This window comes from Corythoichthys intestinalis, chromosome 15, assembly GCF_030265065.1.
Source record: "Corythoichthys intestinalis isolate RoL2023-P3 chromosome 15, ASM3026506v1, whole genome shotgun sequence".
NCBI lineage: Eukaryota > Metazoa > Chordata > Actinopteri > Syngnathiformes > Syngnathidae > Corythoichthys > Corythoichthys intestinalis.
This window is the reverse complement of record NC_080409.1, coordinates 54237573-54258265: the sequence shown is the minus strand read 5'-3', so window position 1 is coordinate 54258265 and position 20693 is coordinate 54237573. Positions and strand designations below refer to the sequence as shown.

Here is a 20693-nt window from a genome sequence, read left to right as displayed (position 1 = left end):
AGTTAGTCCGGCTTTTGTCATTTTCCTGCCCAGGCTTCGGACAGCGTAAACAAACCAGGAGGCATGACAGCTCGCTGACATGCTAACCCAAACCGAGCGGCGTTTCGTTCGCCTTTCAAAGAAAAAAATCACACAAAAACTACTCCGGATCATATCACACGGCGGCAGGGTTGTCAATTGTCTCCCCTGGCATTGAACGAGTTACAGCTAGGGGACCCAGTTTTTTTTTTGCTTTTAACTAAGAACCGAGACTGTTTTAAGTCTTTCTCTATAAAGAATTCAGGGATTTAAGCATTTATTCTGTTAGGTTTTGTGTTGGTTTTCTCCTAGTGTGACTCGTCCCTGTGATTGCCTATTGATTTCACCTGTTCTGCCTGCTCCTAGTGTATCCTCCAACCTGCATCCTCCTGTGCTCACATGTTCCCCGTTGTGTCGTTACCCCTTGTCTGTGTGTGTATATCAGCTCCCAGTTTCTTTTCACTCTTTGTTGCGTCATTGTCAATGTCTAAGTCCTGTCCAAGCCCTCGTGTATTAGTCCCTCCGATAAAGTAAGTTTTGTTTGAACCTTGCCTTTTTGATTTCCAGTACTTTTGGTTGTACTTTGTGTTTTTGTTAGTTATTATTAAAATGTTTTTTGAGTTCACCGCCAGCTGCCTTGCTGCTTGGTTTCCCTGCATTTGGGTCCACACAACCTGCCTGCCCGGTTTTCCTGACATATTCACAAGAATTTCAACGGAAAAAGCTCTTGTTGTGGTAAGGCAGCGCCACAGTGACTTAATGAAGCAGAGCATTCAGCATATTTACGTAAAATAAATGCTACATTTCCGGGTCTTTTTGCTTTTAACTAAGAATTTTCAACGTTAAAAGCTCTTTCTGGTGATAAGGCGGCGCTACAGTGGATGAAAAACTAGCAGCACATTCGACATATTTATGTAAAATAAATGCTAAATGTCCGGGTTTTTTTGCTTTTAACTAAGAACCGAGATTGTTTTACGTCCATATCTATAAAGAATTCAGGGATTTAAGCATTTATTCACAAGGATTTCAACGTAAAAAGCTCTTTGTTGTGGTAAGGCGGCGCCAAAGACGTGACCCGTCAATGTCATTATGAAATCTATGCTAAATGCTCGGATGCTAAGCTAACGCTACGAGTTAATATATTTCCATGTAATTTATCTTCATTATGCATATTTGTTATTTCATGTAAATTGTTGTATTTTTTAGTTCATTTATTGTGATATTTTTCATTTTAATGAGCCAGATTTCAAAGGACATGGGCTGATTATGTATACGTGGCGACACGAACTGAAACGTTATAGAACAACAACAACAAATGACTGCACTTGGGCTGCTGAAATGCTATGAAAATAAGAAAATTGGTTCTTGGAAATAAATTAATTGAGCACAAGCGACACTTGGATTCATTCATAGAATCTGATGGATGAATTCCCACAAGTTGTTTGAATGCTTCAATTAGATTTTTATTGAGACGAAGGCTGAGGATCAATAAAGATCAACTGAATCAATCACAATGCAGTCAATCCCAAAAATGGTAGTCAGGCCTTGTTAAACTTCACATAGTAGGACACGTAGTAGCCGTTGTTGTACATGTAGAGGAGTTGATCGGTGGGGTTGTAATCCAGGCTGGTGTAGTATTCCCGGAATTTGGGAAAGCGAACGCTAAGCTCCTTCTCGCCGCTTTTGGTGTCAAAAGCGTAGTAGATCTCCTCCGTATTGAGATCCACCGATCGGGTAGCGTACATGACTCCGCAGGCCATGAAGGCGTTGCCGGTCAGCTGTTTGTAAGCGGCCGTATTCCATACCTTCTCGATGCCAAAGCCTTTCTCATCTATCTTTGCCAGGACTATCTTACCTTTGCTTTCATCAGTGGTGTACATTACCCACAATCCTTTTTCATCCGCCGCAAAGTCCAAGTACTGGTTGGTTGAGTAACTGTATGAGAATGCTTGGCTGGCAGCTGGGATTACTCTTGAATCATACTGCTTACTGGTAAGGTTATATTTGCCCATACCAAAAGGCGAGTATTTCTGATAATAAATGCCGTTTCCGTGAACGATGTAATTGTTACCGAGGCCTCTGTTAACGGTTCCGAATCCCACGGAATTGGACGCTGACATGAGGAGCAGGTTTTTGTAGTCTCGGTAAAAATAGAACTGATCTGTTAAGGTTCCGCTGGATCCGCTGTAGAAGTACATGGACTCGGAACCTTTGATAGGTTTGGAGTCTTTCCCCCACCCGCCGTAAACATAACCCGTCTGCAGATGCGAGTTCAGTTGAACAACCACAGGTTTGCTGATTCTTAAGATTCCCGTGTGATTGCAGTTGCCTGCAAAAGAAACAAGATTTGACTAGTAAGAGTGTAACGGTAAAAAAAAAATTTTTTAATTCATGTCGTACTTAGTCCTCCTCCACTCCAGGGGGCGTTAGAGGTAATGTGCCAAACCAACAACCGACATCACGAGAAACAAGACAAACTCACTACTAGGTAAGTTATGGCAAATGTAGGAACTATCAAATGCAATATTACCAACACTTTTTGAAGTGTATTTATTTGATATTTCCAAATCCGGAAACATTGATTTGCTGTATCCCTAGGTTGAAGTCATTGAAACACTGAGTATTTATTTTTGGCATGAAGGAGATAGTACCTTTTCTCGTAGGCACCATCTAACTGTTTGCATTACTCTAACACAATATAAACAATCAGGGAATAGTATTGTTTCTCGTATTTATTGTGTGCATTACTCTAACACACGCAATATAAAATAAATAGCACTTATACCATAGTTTAAGGAAAACAAGCAGAATATAGGGCATAAGAGATACCTGATGCCTCCTTATCACAGAAGCCCAACGTGTGCGTCATGCAACTGACTGAGCAAGATTGAGGCTGACAAGCCCACGTCTGCACCACCAACTCTCGCAATCAGTTCTCCCGGACAGTCCAGAACAAATGGCTGGACGTCCTGTCGCAACACAAGAACGCCTGATATCCAACTGATAACGCAACTGATAAGACTCCAAGAGCCCTTTGACGCTGAGGCCAGCAAAATCTCCCCCTTCTGGTGCCCCACTAACGGTGACCCAGCAACTGTGACACACGAACTAAACAGCCCAAACTGCAATAAAAGATTATCCTAAACATACCCTTCTTCCTGCCCACAGCTCGCCCCAAGAGAGCATTCAAAAGACAGAATTTTTAACGAATCGTTGTCATTTTTTCCCGGGAACCTTTTGTTGACTTGTGATGGTTGAAATTGTTTCAAAGCCTTTTTCCAGCTTTCAAAATGGAGTCAGTACAAGGGGTTAAGAGTAAGGTGAACGCGAGGAGTTTGGCCTTTTGGCCGGGTTGTCGGGGCCTCGCCGGCCCGGGTCATTGGACCTGTGCCGGCGTGGGTCCGGCGGTTCGGCTGGCGTGATTCTGGCTGTCTGACCGAAAGGTCAGATTGCGTAGGGCACTATTTTAAGAGATGCTTTCTCAGTTTTGGAACTATTTGCACTTTTTATCGTGTAATCCAACGTTGAAAAGACTAATATCTCATTTCTATTAAAAAAAAAAAAAAATGCTACCTAACTGTTACCTCAGTGGATCTCTACAAAAACGCTGTCACTGTTGTCATCCAACGTGCCTCCTAGCATGCATTGCAGCACTATAGACTTAAATTACAATCAAAATGCAAGCTCTGTGCTTATGATTTTTCTTCAGTTACTTTTCTAGTTGTTTCATTAATTGCGTTAATTGAGTTAAGGTATTTGGTCACACTTTATTTGACAGCGGCGCCATAAGACTGTCATAAGACCGTCATAACTATGACATGAGCATTATTGAATGCTTATGACAGATGTTTTTTTTGTGTCATCTGGCAAATTAGCTACGTTTTGAATGGATGTAAAAAAATCCAAGCTCGACATAAATGGAGTTAGTGACATAATTTGCCAGATGACACTAAATGACAACCGTCATAAGCATTCATTAATGCCCATAATAGTGTCAGGTCATAGTTATGAAGGTCTTATGGCAGTCTTATTATGCCGCTGTCAAATAAAGTGTTACCTATTAACCAGAATAAATCGACAAATAAGCCACACTGGACTGTAAACTGCAGGATTCAAAACGAGGGAAAAAAGTAGCAGCTAATAGTCAGAAAATTACGGTAACATGACAAATTCACCGACCAATATCTGGCTTGGAGAACTCTTGTTCCTTCTGGCACTCCTCCAGCTTCTTCTGCAGTTTGTAAAACTCGATGCGGATCACTTGCAAGTTGCTCTTGTCGTACGACTCCAGTTGGTTGACTATTAGAGTCATGTTGCGGATCTAGAGGGAAAATCAGTGGAAAATGAATATTTTGCACCTTAGCAACAGCAAAACCGAATGTATAGCTTTTTGGTACGCCATCCATGATGAATGCTTTTCCACCCAACTGTGGTGCTCTGGCTCCCTTTTTTAAGGCATACGTAAAAAAAAAAAAAAAAATCTTGTGTTTGGACTTGAAAGCGCTGTTGACGTCTGATACCTGTGCAACCTGACAGAGCTTGAGCAGTTTGGCAATGAAATACTGACTTAAAAGGGGCAAACAATTATGCAAACAATTGTTTTCATTGATATATTTTTACTTCACTGGTATTAGTGAAGAAATCTGTTTTCACTTTGACGTTACAGATTACTAAAAGCAGGAGGTAGGTACTCTCATAACTGGGTGCTAGTTCATCTCAGGACTTAATGAGACACTATTCACACTCAGTCACAGCTACAGACAGTTGAAAATGTTGTGTTAACTTGGCATGCATGTTTTTGGGATGTGGGCAGAAACAAGGTTGCACAGAGAACGCAAAAACCAAAACAAAATGAAAAGAAATGTCATCATACAGATTGGGTAACACTTTATTTGACAGTGGCGTTATAAACCCTGTCATAAGACCGTCATCGTTTTGACATGACACTGTCATGAACGTTAATGAATGCTTATGACAGATGTCATTAAGTGTCAAATTTATCACTAACTCCATTTACGTCCTGTCCGCATCTTTTACCTCCATTAAAAAGTGAGAGCATTTGCCGGATGACGCTTCATCTGCATTCATTAATGCTCATGGCAGTGTCAAGTCAGAATTATGACCGTCTTAAGACGCCCCTGTTTTATAAACTGTTACCTACAGTGGTATGAAAAAGTATCTGAACCTTTTGGAATTTCTGCATAAAGTCACCATCAAATGTGATCTGATCTTTGTCAAAATCAAACAGATGAAAAAACAGTGTTTGCTTTAACTAAAACCACCCAAACATTTGTAGGTCTTCATATTTTAATGAAGATAGTATGTAAACAATGACAGAAGGGGGAAACAAGTAAGTGAACCCGCTGCCTAAGGAGACTTCAAGAGCAATTGAAACTGCCCTGCCCACTATAAAACACACACCCGGTAAGAATTCTTATTGAGAAGCATTGTCTGATGTGCATCATGGCTCGGTCAAAAGAGCTGTCTGAAGACCTGCGATCAAGGATTGTTGATTTGTATAAAGCTGGGAAAGGATACAAAACCATCTTTAAATGTCTGGATGTTCATCAATTGACAGTCAGAGAAGTTGTCTACAAATGAAGAGTTTGGCACTGTTGCTTCTCTCCCGACGAGTGGCCATCCACCAAAGATGACGCCAAGAGTTTAGCGCAGAATACTCAGAGAGGTAAAAAAAAGAACCCGAGAGTGTCTGTTAAAGACTTACAGAAATCACTGGCACAGTCCAGTATCTCAACTATATGTAAAACTATGGCCAAGAATGGTGTTCATGGGAGGACCCCACAGAGGAAGCCACTGCTGTCTAAAAAAAAAGTTTTTGCTTGTTTAATCTTTGCAAAAAAGCACTTGGACACACCACAAAGGTTTTGGCAAAATATTTTGTGGACTGGTGAAAACAAAGTTGAATTGTTTGGGAGTAACACACAATGCCATTAGTGGAGGAAAAATGGAACAGCTCACCTCATCCCCACCGTGAAGCATGGTGGAGGGAGCATCATGATTTGGGGCTGTTTTGCTGCCTCAGGGCCTGGACAACTTGCAATCATTAAAAGACGTTTTAATGGTTTTTCAGGAAAACCTGAGACCGTCGGTCAGACAGTTGAAGCTAAAAAGAGGATGGATGCTGCAAGAAGACAATGATCCAAAACACAGAAGAAAATCAACTTCTGAATGGTTTCGGAAGAACAAAATACACGTTCTGGAGTGGCAAGGTCAAAGTCCAGCGATTCATGCCAGACATCCCAGGAATCTGACTGAACTACAGCAGTTTTGTAGAGAGGAATGGGCCAAAATTAGTCCTGATCGATGTGCCAGACTGATCTGCAGCTACAGCAATCGTCTGCTTGAAGTTATTACTGCCAAAGGGATCCACAAAATATTAAATGTGATGGTTCACTTTCTTATTTTTCCCCCTTCTGTCATTGTTTGCATACTATCCTCATCAAAATATGAAAACCAATAAACGTTTGGGTGGTTTTAGTTAAAGCAGACACTTTTTTTTTTCATCTGTGTGATTTTGACAAAGATCAGTTCACATTTGATGGTGATTTTGTGCAGAAATGTGCGAAATTCTAAAAGGTTCAGATACTTTTTCATTCCACTGTAAGATTTGTTATCACCTCAAAAAAATATTTAAAAATGTTAACAAATGTTATGATCTGTATTCTGATCCCAAAAAAAGAAGTAGGAGCAGTGGTTGTATATCCAGTAGGATACAAAAATGCTTTACCTCGGTGTAGAGCGTGTCAAACATGGGCGAGGACGAATTGAAGTTGTCCTTGAGCTGAGACACCAGAGATTCAAACTCTCTGAGCTCAATCCTGAGCAGCTCAAAGTCCAGTTTGATGTAGTCATTAGCGCTTGTGCCCAGGATGTCAACTCTATCCTGTAGCTTCTTCAGTTCTTCCAAATGGACCACCAACTTTTCTTCGTAGGATTTTATCTGCATGAATGAAAGACAAAAGACCAGTGGGATTATACTGAATCTATTTGGACCGTTCCCATCAACATACCTTTGTCATTTGAATCTGCACTTCCTGGATCAGATCCTTGCTTATTTGTTGCATGTGCTGCACGCGATCGGCAGGGAAGCTGGTGTCCGGCAGGTACACGTGACAAATACACTCACCTAAACTTCCCACCGAGGATGTCACGTTACCCGAACCTCCCCAGTCCTCCACTGGCTGAGAAAGGCAAAGAACACAAAGTTTGCAAAGAATGCTTGAACTCACGCTAGTCAGCGTCTCTTACAATCCAGGCCAAAGCGGGGCTGATGAGCGGTAGTAACAGGATCAGAGTTGACGGCATCTTCCTTCACTTCAAGTGTCTTCTTGATAGTTTGCTGGGAGCCCTTTTAAACAAAATGTCTTATCAGCTCATCGCACACACGTTCGCGCTTCCCAAATTTATTGAGATCCTTGAAATACAAGTGCAGATGTTGATTCTCACGGAATCCACGTTTTATGATCTCATGGCGGATGAGAACATCAGCACACGGAGAAGTGACATCTCAACCAACGTTTATGATTTGTTTGCTTTATTGAGTGCATGCGTGACTGCCAGAAATACGGTTTTATTGCTGTCGCTTTGCACTTTCAATGATTAAACTCACAGTGTACTCTGTTCCTTGGAGTATTCTTCTTAGGAAGTTGCACTTGAAATACAAATGTATCAAATGTGAATTCTTGGCAGTACTTTTTATTTTAGGCTTATGCAACACATACGAGTACAAATATAGGTGTTTCTTTCTAATGGGATACTTTGGTGGACAGTGTTGTTAATAACGGCGTTAGCGAACAATAGCGTTTCTAACGGTGTTATTTTTTCAGTATTGGGTAATCTAACGACAGTGTGAGGGAATCTGACCTGATAGCCAGACTGCCGGAATCACGCCAGCCGAACCGGCGCTAACGCAGCTCGAACGACCCGGGCCAGGAAGACCCCACAACCCGGCCAAAAGGCCAAAATCCGCGCGTTCACCTTAGTCTTAACCGCTTGTACGGACTCCATTCTGAAAGCTGGAAAAAGGCTTCCAAGCACAAGCTGACAATTCATTTAGGTCGACAGCGCTCAAACGGCAAGGTGAAACAAACAGACGCAGGCAAGGACACAGACTTGTTCCAAGGTCATCATATAACAAGTCACCAAAAGGTTCCCGAGAAAAATGACAACGATTAGTTAAACATTCAGTCTTTTGAAGGCTCTCGCAGGGTGGGTCGTGGGCAGAAAAAGGGTGTGCTTGGGCGTTGTTTAGGATTATTGTCTGTTTGTGGATTGGACAGTAGGATTCGAGAGTAACTATTGTCAGGGCAACGACAGTTGTGGATGTTGCCACCTCAGGGGCTCTTTGAGTCTTAGCGGTCGTGTTATCAGTTGGATATCGGTGTTCCTTGTGTTGGGACAGGGCGTCCCCGCCATTTGGTCTGGACTGTCCGAGAAAACTGATTGCGAGAATTGGTGGTGCAGACATGGGCTTGTCAGCGTCAATCTTGCTCAGTCAGTTGCATGACACACACGTTGGACTTCCGTAATAAGAAGGCGTCATGTATCTCTTATGCCCTATATTCTGCTTGTTTTCCTTAAACTATGGTATAAGTGTTATTTCTTTTATATTGGGTGTGTAAGAGTAATTCAAACAGTATATACGAGAAACGATACTATTCCCTGTTTGATTATATTAAGTGTGTTACAATAATGCAAACAGTTAGACAGTCCCTTCGAGAAAAGGTACTATCTCCTTCCTCCCCAACACCAGGGGGTGCTGCGGCACCCCACTTCCTGCGCCACTGACAAGAAATGATGTGAAATGCCCGAAAATGAACTCATTGTCTGGCATTGGCTGCCACTGAGGGCCATAGACGTCCAATCCGTTTGAAGTGGGAGGGCTGAACATTCATTCATCCGCTGCCATCCCTCGCACTTCAAACGGATTGGACGTCTATGGCCCTCAGTGGCAGCCAATGCCAGACAAGAGTGATGATGCTGGAACTTTTGTTTGGTGCCGTTCCAGTGAGATTTACAAAGATGACTTCCTGAAGAAGGCATCGAAATTCCCTCAGTCCTTGATGATATGGGGCTGCGTGTCAGGCAAAGGCACTGGGGAGATGGCTGGGGTTAAATCTTTAATAAATGCACAAGTTTACATTGAAATTTTAGACAGCTTTCTTATCCCTTCAATTGAAAATATGTTTGTCATTTTCCAAGATGACAATGCATCATGCCACAGAGCTGAAACTGTTAAAGCATTCCTTGGAGAAAGACTCATCCAGTCAATGTCATGGCCTGCAAATAGCCCAGATCTCAAGCCTATTGAAATCCTGTGGTGGAAATCCCAAAAAATGGTCCACAGCAAGGCTCCGACCTGCAAGGATGATCTGGCAACAGCAATCAAAGAGAGTTGGCACCAAATTGATGCAGAATACTCATCAAGCCCATGCCTCAGAGACTGCAAGCTGTCGTAAAAGCCAGAGGTGGTGCTACCAGAGATGTGTTTTGATATTTCTTTGTTTGTTTCTCATGATTCCATATTTTTTTCCTCAGAATGGAGTGATTCCATATATATTTCCTTGCACTTGCTCTATAATAATAACATTCACTGACCACCACAACTTTTTAATTCATTTATTTTAGTGTTTCCAAATGCTAAAGAGTTGCACTTTTGAACTAATTCGTTAATTTTTCAAGCTTTTTGTCCGAGTTTGTTCTACATGATAAAATGTCTGAGTGAGTGCTAGTCCGAGACGGGTGATTCCATACTTTTTGCTAGGGGTTGTACAAGTGATTCATTCATAGCAGAAGGATTAGAAATGGCTTATTTTTCTGTTTCTTAGTTGTTTTGTAGAACGACTTCCTGATCCATGTACCGATAATTGTTGTATCGCCATATCGTGAGATCATCGTAATCGTGAGCCTTGTATCGCGTACCGTATCGTGAGGTTCCCACCCATAGTTGCGAAGTCGTGAAATCAAGACAAGCGACGCAACTCTCTCACAAGGGCTTCCTTTTATTACAACAGAACATATATGTACAGGCGACAAAGACGGACACCGAGAACAACGAGGTCGGTTGCGTATTTAAAAACATTTCCTGTGGACAATGGAGGGGCCCGCCTCGTCGTATTCCTGCTTGCTGATCCACATCTGCTGGAAGGTGGACAAGGAAGCCAGGATGGAGCCGCCGATCCAGACGGAGTACTTCCTCTCAGGCGGGGCGATGATCTACAATTCGGAAAATCGGGGTGTTTGGTGATTTGGAATTGAGGAATAACAAACAGTTGTCATTTTTCTACCTTGATCTTCATGGTGCTTGGGGCCAGAGCTGTAATCTCCTTCTGCATACGGTCAGCAATACCGGGGTACATGGTGGTACCACCGGACAGCACGTTGTTGGCGTAAAGGTCCTTACGGATGTCGATGTCGCATTTCATGATGCTGTTGTAGGCCGTCTCATGGATGCCGGCGGACTCCATACCTAGGTGACGAGCACAGCAGGTGAGTTACTAAATAAGCACGGAAAATAGAACGTTTTTAAAAAGACGCGAACTCACCAATGAAAGAGGGCTGGAAGAGGGTCTCGGGGCAACGGAAACGCTCGTTACCGATGGTGATGACTTGTCCGTCGGGCAACTCGTAGCTCTTCTCCAGGGAGGAGGAAGAGGCGGCGGTGGCCATCTCGTTCTCAAAGTCCAGTGCCACGTAGCACAATTTCTCCTTGATGTCACGCACGATCTCACGCTCGGCTACGGCGCACCGTGTTCAAGTTAGAAATAAGTTGAAATCGTGAATGGCGACGAGCTGGCTTACCGGTGGTGACGAAAGAGTAGCCGCGCTCGGTCAGGATCTTCATCAGGTAGTCGGTGAGGTCACGACCAGCCAGATCCAAACGCATAATAGCGTGCGGCAGAGCGTAGCCCTCGTAGATGGGGACGTTGTGGGTCACACCGTCACCGGAGTCCAGCACGATACCTGTGAAAAGCAGAATAGAACCAGGATTTTGATGAACTGCCAAATAAAAATCTGCCCTCTTAATGTAGAACTGTGCTAGTGGACAGTTGTTCGCGGGCCCCTTCACACTTTTAAGATGATTGCCCGATGTGTGTGTGTCAAACTTTTTGTGGGCCCCTCCAAACAGGCGGCCAATTGGGGGTGGGGGGGCTGGCAGAGATATTTTAACACTTACTGTAAATATTATAGTCCAGATCCATGCATCATTTTAGACAGGGGTTAATTTGTGCCGGATCCTGCCGGAACAAGATCCGGCACCTTTTGATTTTGGCCTCCCTGTGTTCCGGGACTTGGTTAGGCAGATCTGGCACCTCTCGTGTAGAGAAAATAATAATCGCAGGAGAAGACTGTTTTACTTGCGGCTTTTCAAAACCTTCCCCCAGGGAACTAAACAACTTGCCAACATTAGTTCTGCAGGTGAATTCTGTTAAAACTTGCTACAATATAAAAACGTTTTTTAAAAATGTGTAAAATAAAATAATATTATGCATAAATTCATTTACAGAAAAAAATCCCAAGAATTGCACGTGGTTTATAAATAGTTAACATAGTTTGAAAGAGTCGGCGATTTGTTGATGCACTGAAAAGCTGGACCTGGACCAACAAATCACGCCCTTGACATATTAACAAAACAAAAATAAAAAATAAAGAAACTGGAAATTTGCGGCATCTGGGGAGCAAGCAGCCAGGAATTGAGGCTTGTAAATCCCACAGCATGGCAAGTGGGCATTTGCGTGTTGTTTTCAGCACCATTTTCTGCGTATGTACCAGGGCCTGTGCCCGTCTCGTCATCCCTGCGATGTCATATGTACTTTGCGTTCCGGCACCTTATGATTTACAAATTAAGTACTGATTTTACCTTTCTGATTGACCTTCCCCTCACCCAACCATGTCCACCTAAGGCCCGCAAACCTCTATGGGGCCCAGATATTGTCGCGCCCCTGCGCCCAACAGAAACATAATGTACTGTAAATATTGAAATGTACTAACCCGTGGTACGGCCGGAAGCGTACAAGGACAAAACGGCCTGGATGGCCACGTACATGGCGGGGACGTTGAAAGTCTCAAACATGATCTGTGAAATAAAGCCAGCAGAATGTTAAAGTGCATTCTAGCATGAAAAGCAGAATCCCCAAAATGATACTGTTAAGACAAAGAAAAAAAAAATAACAAAAACAATCAAGTTTACTTGAATGTGTGCTTAAGTAAACTACCAAAACACACTAGAAAAGTTTTAATGATGTCGTTAAATCTGTGATTCACTCGTCACGCGTTACGCTCTTATATATATGTACACATACACGAGTATATAAAATTTGATATAATGTTACAGAAAAAAAATCAAATAATTTTTTTTAACAAAAACACGAGTTATCGACGAAAAAAATTAATTAAATGCAATTAAGAATTTTAAGTGCTTGAAAGCAGAAATACACATAAATATACATATACTGTATAAATATATATAAGTATACAACATTTTATAAAGTTATCAAGGATTGTTTTTTTTTTACAAAAAGTTTAACTACGAAAAAATGTAATAATAGCAATTGAAAATTTTAATCTGTTGAAAGCACTAATATACTCTCTCTCTCTCTCTCTCTCTCTCTATATATATATCTGTGTACACACAGTGTGTATATATGAGTCTATAAAAGTTGATAAAATAATGTCACAGAAAAACCAAGGATTTTTTTAAACAAAAACAAGTGTGAGTTAAACACGAAAAAATGTAATTAATCACAAGTAAAAAAAAATCATCATAATAATCGTATGAAAGCACAAGCTATATATATTTTCCATATGGACCCTGTGCCAACTATAACCCTAACCCTGTTCTATTAAAAAAAAAAAAAAAAAAAAAAAACTATTTGTGCTCTTTCTAAATGCTCTAATATGCCACACTGCAAATTTATAAGGTCTCCATTTTATTTTGAGTGTTAAAGACTAGTTAACAGATTAGTGCGGCAGATTATTCTACTTAAAGTAAATATGTTCTTATTAAAACCATACATCTAAAAGTTTGTCATTTTTCACCTTAATCAAAAAAATTTACTTTCAAATATATATATATATATTTTTTAAATCTTTTTTAAAAAAAGTTTTGAACTATATATATGGCGGAAAACACAGACAAGGCTGAAAAGCAGTTTCTGCTCTCGCAGCCCTCTGTAAAATAAACTGCTGTATTTTAAGCCAAAACAACTGTTGTGTCTGATAGAACAATATGTCTATACTGTATGCTGCCATAGCAGGTTCATGGCGCATTAAGTCCCTGAACTATTTTTAATTTGTCCGTTTTACCCTGAAAACCCCCGTTTACAGACGTCGCGCAACCGCTTTTGTTTCAACCCAGCCATAAAACGAAGGTCATTAATTTTATTTATTATTCAAAATGTCTGTCATTTTTAGCTTAGAGTATTTCATTGATGACTAATATTTCTTTTAAAAGAAAAAAAAAAATTTCATTTGCATATTTTAAACTTTGAAACAAATGACGTCACAATGAAAAAAGTGGTGTCTGTAAACAAATTACAGATATCTACCTCATAACTATCGCTTAATTGTATTTTTTTGTGACTGTCGCATTTCCTCTTATATGTTAGATGATAAATAATTGATCCAAACAAAGAAAAATTGGGGGGGGGGGGGGGGGGGGCGTTTCAGAGGGTAAATATATGAAAATCTCGACCACACCTTGATGTCTGCGATTTCTGCATCGCGACCCTTATTATATTACCATGTTTCACCCATAAAATGCCCCAAAAATCTTGGTGGAGGAGCCAAGTTTATCCTGGGTTGTTATCAAAGGTAATGTAAGAGAGTTTTAGGGTAACACTTTGTGGTGTATTTGGATTTGACTATATATTCTATCGAATACAAATGATTCTAAATAGTTTTTATAAAATGTGCAGGAGGCAATAAAACACCTGTGTCATCTTTTCCCTGTTGGCTTTAGGGTTGAGAGGGGCCTCCGTGAGCAGGGTAGGGTGCTCCTCGGGGGCCACACGCAGCTCATTGTAGAAGGTGTGGTGCCAGATCTGATAGACAAAAGATGACAGCTGCTGTTAGGACTAAAACAACAACAACAGCAGCAGCAGCAGCAGCAGCATCCTAAGTTAAAAATAACAATGCCAATTGTGAATTTTCCAGCTGCCACCAATGCTGTGAATGGAGCTCACCTTCTCCATATCATCCCAGTTGGTGATGATGCCATGCTCGATGGGGTACTTGAGAGTCAAGATACCTCTCTTGCTCTGGGCTTCATCACCTACGTAGCTATCTTTCTGACCCATACCCACCATCACACCCTGTGGAAATGAATGAATACGTGGTTAAATGTTCTTTTTCATCCATAACAATAACTAACGTGGGCATACCTGGTGGCGGGGCCTTCCAACGATGGAAGGGAAGACAGCACGGGGAGCGTCATCTCCGGCGAATCCGGCCTTGACCAAGCCAGAGCCGTTGTCGCACACGAGGGCGGTGGTCTCGTCGTCGTCGCACATGATTAGGCTTCGTTGGAGTGGTCTGACGTAAGGAAACAATCTTAATGAACGCTTGGGAAAAAATGACTTGATTGCAGCCTTCTGGCAACATCCTAACTGTGAAATACCATATTTTCCGGACTATAAGTCATAGTTTTTTTCCCCTTAGTTTGGCTGGGCCTGCGATTTATATACTGATACTCGAGGCGTGTCCTCTACTTCAAGTTGTTCAAAAGTGGTACTTAGGATGAAGACTTGAATGGATTTCTTATTGATTTGGAGTGAATTTGAGTGTTTTTTATGGTTATCTGAAATACTGTTAAATGTTAACAGATTCCTGTTTAGCACTGTGTTCTTCATTTTATTAGTACTGCAATGTATCAATTTGGTGCTTGGTCTCGGATTAAATAAAATGACCAAAATGCAATTTACCTCCTGAGACCCGAGCATTTTTTCATTTCTCTTTGCTTTTTGAGATTATTCAAATCTCCTTTTTGTACATGAAGCCGTTTCTGTAATAAAAGATGTCCGCATATGAGGACAGTGGGTTTATCGTAAGATATACGTATATATATATACACAGTATATATATATATTGCTTGCAGAATGATCTAAATCAGGGGTGTCCAAACGTTTTGCAAAGGGGGCCAGATTTGGTGTGGTAAAAATGTGGGGGGCCGACCTTGGCTGACGTCCTTTACGTAGAACAATATATTTAAGCATATTTTAGCAAAGCATTCTGTATGTCACAATGTCTTCATTATTTTTTTTTAATTAATAAGTTCAACAATCTCGCAACAAGCCTTTGTGGCATTCTTTCAACTCTCGGGCTCTTGCGGAAATACTGCTGCTGTAAAATTAAACTAGCTTCAAGTTGCTTCAATTTATCGCTAAGTATCTTCCCCTCAATCTTGTCGTACATGTCAGCAGGTCTTGTTTGGTAATAGTGCCACATATTGAACTCTTTAAAAACAGCGACTGTCTCTTTGCAAATGAGGCAAACGCAGGTGTTGCGTATTTTAGTGAAGAAATAGTCCAATTTCCATCTATCCTTGAATCGTCGGCCATCGCAGTCAATTTTTTTTTTTTTGGGGGTGATTGTCGCCATTTTAGAAAATTGGGAGTAAAGGCTCACATGGGGAAATGTTGCTTAGAGTGCTGCTGCCTTTTAATGGGTAAATGAGGAGCAGCATTTAGTGTGTAAGCTCCTTCATATGCTGATAGCAGTACTGATGACCAATTTATTAAGTCTGTGTGCGGGCCAGACGTTATTTGTTTTGTGACAGAGGCTGGGGGCCGGATGAAATTGGCCCCCGGGCCGCATTTGGCCCCCGGGCCGGACTTTGGACATGTCTGATCTAAATGGTCAACACACAGGATTTTAGCTCCAAAAAATAAGTGGTTCTCCTAAAAATCAAAAGCCAGCACAAAAGTTCTTATTCCCACCTGATTTGGCTTTAGTGGGACATAGACTACTGTCGGAATGGACATGCCCTGGAAATGGAAACATCTGTGCGTCTACATTAGCTAGTGGTGAAATATGTGTTCTTTTTTTAAAAATGTTTTTTTTACATGTAATAATTTTATAAATCTTTCCTAGTTTATTTGATCTCACAAATAAGCAAATTTGACTCTTGAAAGACTAATTAGAACTATGAATAACATTAAATAATCCCAGAATGAGCAGCTATTTCACTCAATCATAATTGTTAAATAATCCCAAAATGAGGACACGGGATTTACTAATGTTTTACTTTGCAGCTTTAACTAAATACTGTGCTGTCAGTTTTTATGCCACATCAAGCTAGAGTGATTTAACATAAATATGCTACTTTCCTTCAGAAAAGTTGGATGTAAAAGTTATCTGTTCGAGTTTTCTTCGCTGAGCTACTGGAGAAACACGAAACAGATTTTGACGTCATTTCCCAGCCGGGCCAAGAACCAAAAGTGGTATTTGCCATGTGGCAAAATGGATTTTGCCATGTGGCATTTTTTTTCCATGTGGCATTTTTTTTTTGCCATGTGGCAAAATTGAGTTTTGCCATGTGGCAAAATGGATTTTGCCATGTGACATTTTTTTTTTTTTGCCATGTAGCAAAATTGATTTTGCTATGTGTCATTTTTTTGCCATGTGGCAAAATTGAGTTTTACCATGAAGCATTTTTTTTTTTATATGTGGCAAAATTAATTTTGCCGTGTGGCATTTTTTTTTGCCATGTATCATTTTTTTGCCATGTGGCAAAATTGAGGTTTGCCATGTGGCATTTTTTTGCCATGTGGCAAAATTGATTTTGTTATGTGGCATTTTATTGACATGTGGCAAAATTAAGTTTTGCCATGTGGCACTTTTTTGCCATGTGACAAAATTGATCTTGCCATGTGGCTTTTTTTTTTTTTTTTTTGCATAGCCGTCAGTGGGATAACCTGACTTGGGTGTCAGTTAAATGTCAGTGCGCTGTAATGGTAAGTGGATGGCCAAAAATCACAGCCACACGTTTTTCTGCCTTTTAAAATGAATGGGAAATTTGGACGTGCATAGCTGTCAATGGCATGGACCTGCATGGCCTCCAAAACTGCCCCCCCAAAAAATGCCACATACCCCCCAAAAAATGCCACAAACCAAAATTCATTTTCCTACATATAAAAAAAAATGCCACATGTCAAAATCCATTTCGCCACATGGCAAAAAACTGCCACATGGCAAAGAAAAAAATCCCACATGGCAAAATCCATTTTGTCACAGGGTAAATACCACTTTTGGTTCTCACTGTCGCTCTCATTTCTTCACTCATTAAAATAGGTGTAAGGTAGTGTAGACACCACAAGAGGGTGCTGACAACGTACCTGCATGTGCCCAAGTGGTCAAAGGTATAGAAAAATGACATTTAATAGGTCTCAGAGGCAGAAATGTCCTCAAATGAGTATACAGGACCTGGGGGGGCTAAAAATGTTTTTTTCCCCTCTTCATTGCGCATCATTTTGGATGGTGCGACTCATAGTCGGAAAAATACAGTAAAAGACTTATGCTGGAGTTTATATTTAGGGTGCTAATTAGCCCTTGTACCCTCTAGTAATTTTATCTGGCTCTTGTTATAAACCAGGGTGGGCAATTTCTGGCCCGCGGGCCACACGACTGATATCATATCTCCATGATTGTTCCTAGAGCTGCTGAGACAGCACCAAAAAGGGTCATAACAGAGAGAGAGAGACCTGTGGACTATTTTAGGCAGAGTACTGAGCAGCCTAACACAAGTGACAGTTGCATCCATGTCTTGCTGGGATCCAGCTGTTGCCACGCTTTTAACACTTTTTATTTTACAACATCACTCCATTCCTCAGCTACCAATTAACCTTGTTTATGGGGGTATTGCAGCAAGCACACCACTATTTAAAAGGACTACGCGGATCTTGTCACTATTTTACTTGCTACTAAAGCGTAACTACAACGTTTGGCACGTCAAATCATCACCAGAAGTTTAAAAACAATAGCCAGTTTTAAGTGGGTTAGAAAAGTGTTGACATTCATGTTTCCAAGCTATTTTCATCCTCCTGCTGTGAATTGGAATGAGTTTATCACTAGTAGACGTCCAAGCCGTTTGAAATGGTAGGGTGGCAGCGAATGAACCCTCCCACTTCATTCGGATTGGACGTCTATGGCCGTCAGTGGTAGCCAATGCTAGCCAACGGGGTCATTCTGGGGTATTTCACGTCGTTTCCTGTTGATTATCGGTCAGTTCTTTATGATTTTGGGGAATTTACATTTAGATATTGGGTTACTGAAAAGGAAATGTTTCAAGTATGTCCTCAAATGAACAGAAAGTGACCTGGAAATGCCCACAATGGCTGTGGATGCTCTGGGTTAGTGCTGCAACAGTTAAGTAATAAGATTTGAAAAAAGCTTCATTTTGAAAATGTATGCATTTAGTTTTATTAATTTGGTTGGATACACTGCCCTCTAGGGGCAATAGTCACATAACTCATCTAACATGGCTAAAACCAGCAGCTCCCTGTTAAGACCGACATGAGGTTGTAAGTTTTTTTGTTTGTTTGAATTAATATGATTGTTTATGCATTCGTAATTTAGTTAAAAGGTATATTTAGCAGTTTTTTTGTGGAAATATGTGTTTGGACGATTTGCTAAGAGTATCGTTATGGAGAAAAAACTAGCATAACATTTAAGCTAGCGGACTTTAGCTATGCAAGTTAGCCAATTGTTCTTTTATTGTACTTTGATTCTCTCTTTTTTTTTAAATCAGGTATTTGATTTATTGTTAAATGCATTTGTTGCTCTTGTGATATGAAATTGCGATTCTACATTGTTTGAAAAAACACTGGGGAATTTTATGATTAGGAATTTAATGCTGTTTTGCCATATTAGCAAGCCTTTCTTTCTTTTCCTTATCTCCTAGAATTGATTCTGCAACTCATTAAATGTTCCTAATCTGATGACTCGATTAGTCGAACTCACTCATTGATAGATTACTTAAATAATCGATAGCTGCAGCTCTACTTTGGTTACCGGGCCATTGACGGCGCTAGATGTCCAATCCAGTCAAAATGAATTGGATGTCTACCATCTTCAATGTTAGCCAGTGAGCTAACATAAGAGACTTTTTTAATGGAAGATTTTGGTAGCAAGCTTCCAATTTTTTTTATTAAAATTTTTTTGTTGTTGTTGTAATTTTAACAGTTTTAAGACAGTATATCGATTTTTTTGGGCGGGAGCATATCGATAACCTTTTCGGCTACAAAGTATCACGATACGTCACCTTTTCGATCACACCCCTAGTATCAATAGGAAATTTCGGTAACACTTTTTTTGACAGTGGCGTCATAAGACCATCACAATTACTGTCATATCACTGTCATGAGAATTAATGAATACTAACGACAGATGTCATTAAGTGACATGATGTCACTTTTGAATGGATGTTAAAGATGCGGACTGAAATAAATGGTGTTAGTGACAAAATTTTCCAGATGACACTTAATGACATCAGTCATAAGCATTCATTTATGCTCATGACAGTGTCCTGTCAAAATTATGACAGTCTTATAACACTGTCAAATAAACTGTAACCCCAAATTTCTCTAGTTGAATAAGCCACTGCAACAAGTCTCCAATAACGGAACTCAATATTCAATTTTGTGATAGAAACAATCTTAAATTACAATCATGCAATGTTCAACCAATAAATGGAAGAACATTTCTGCGTGCAAAAAGCATACTCACCAAGGTGCGTTGGTAGACGGATGCTTCCACTGGGACCAGGACCGAGGGCTGAGATGAGCTCCTTAAATAAGACCCCGGTTCAAACGGAGGCTAGGAGGCGTGTCTATGAATTCCCAAAAGTCCAAATAAGTGCCGCAAGAATTAAAATCTACAAGCCCGACTGAAGAGAGTGTTTGGCAAATAGGGGGATGACTATTTCACGGCGAAATGATGCGGATAGACCGTCAGTGAAATTATTACTCATGCGATGTAACTGGAATAATATTGGTTGGTTGGTCTCCCTACAAACTTTAAGTGTATATACAACTACACTACATATCACACTCTCTCCAAGGTGTGGATTCTAGACATTATTCATCTGCACTGGTTTTGACCATATTTGGTATTTGAAATATCAGTTAGTGTTGAAATGCTTTGAGTTCTATAGATATATTTTTGTCTATGAAAATTACATGAAATGAATATGATAGTATTTTGATCCTCTCAAAGAGGTTTGTTCACCACTCATGGCCAACTTTAAGTCTTACTCTGATGACCCAGTCAAGGCAGCGTCTATCGCCGGTGTCTTGTTAAGGAGATGAAAACATTGCATATGTGTGCGAACCATGCGACTGGTATGTGCGCTTGAGCCTCAGCCATGTGCGCAACAGCTGATGGTAAAGCCCAGCTGCGTGAGTGGCTATCAGCGTTTCAGTGCTCCGCTCCGATTGGCCCAGCCGTCTCCTTCTAAGGTTATGCTCGGCCGCAGTCATTGATGAGCAGGCCACCGAGGTTGCAGAGACCAGCTCCATATATGTGCCGCCCACATAAGTGATTATTTTCTTTGATGTATAGTGAACCTTATGAGGTCAACTTCTTGCCTCGGGGAGTAACAAACATTCCACAGGGAATAATTCATCTAATTTTTCCAATAGTGTGGTCCTACAGCAGAC

General features: G+C 40.8%; 2 protein-coding genes across 2 annotated transcripts; both read right to left on the bottom strand.

The window, feature by feature from the left end:
* Positions 1–1550: 1550 nt before the first annotated feature.
* On the bottom strand, positions 1551–7437 carry olfm4.2 (olfactomedin 4, tandem duplicate 2). Its single transcript, XM_057860195.1, has 5 exons — positions 7288–7437; positions 7050–7220; positions 6767–6979; positions 4198–4339; positions 1551–2347 (listed from the first exon to the last, which is right to left on the bottom strand). The coding sequence occupies exons 1-5, from the start codon at positions 7342–7344 to the stop codon at positions 1557–1559; spliced, it is 1374 nt and encodes a 457-aa protein (XP_057716178.1). The 5' UTR covers positions 7345–7437; the 3' UTR covers positions 1551–1556.
* Positions 7438–10022: 2585 nt separating this feature from the next.
* Positions 10023–19847, bottom strand: LOC130930735 (actin, alpha cardiac muscle). Its single transcript, XM_057858802.1, has 9 exons — positions 19762–19847; positions 14421–14571; positions 14223–14351; positions 13971–14081; positions 12031–12115; positions 10840–11001; positions 10584–10775; positions 10326–10507; positions 10023–10254 (listed from the first exon to the last, which is right to left on the bottom strand). Exons 2-9 carry the CDS (start codon positions 14547–14549, stop codon positions 10111–10113), a joined length of 1134 nt encoding a protein of 377 aa, XP_057714785.1. The 5' UTR covers positions 14550–14571; positions 19762–19847; the 3' UTR covers positions 10023–10110.
* Positions 19848–20693: the final 846 nt, after the last annotated feature.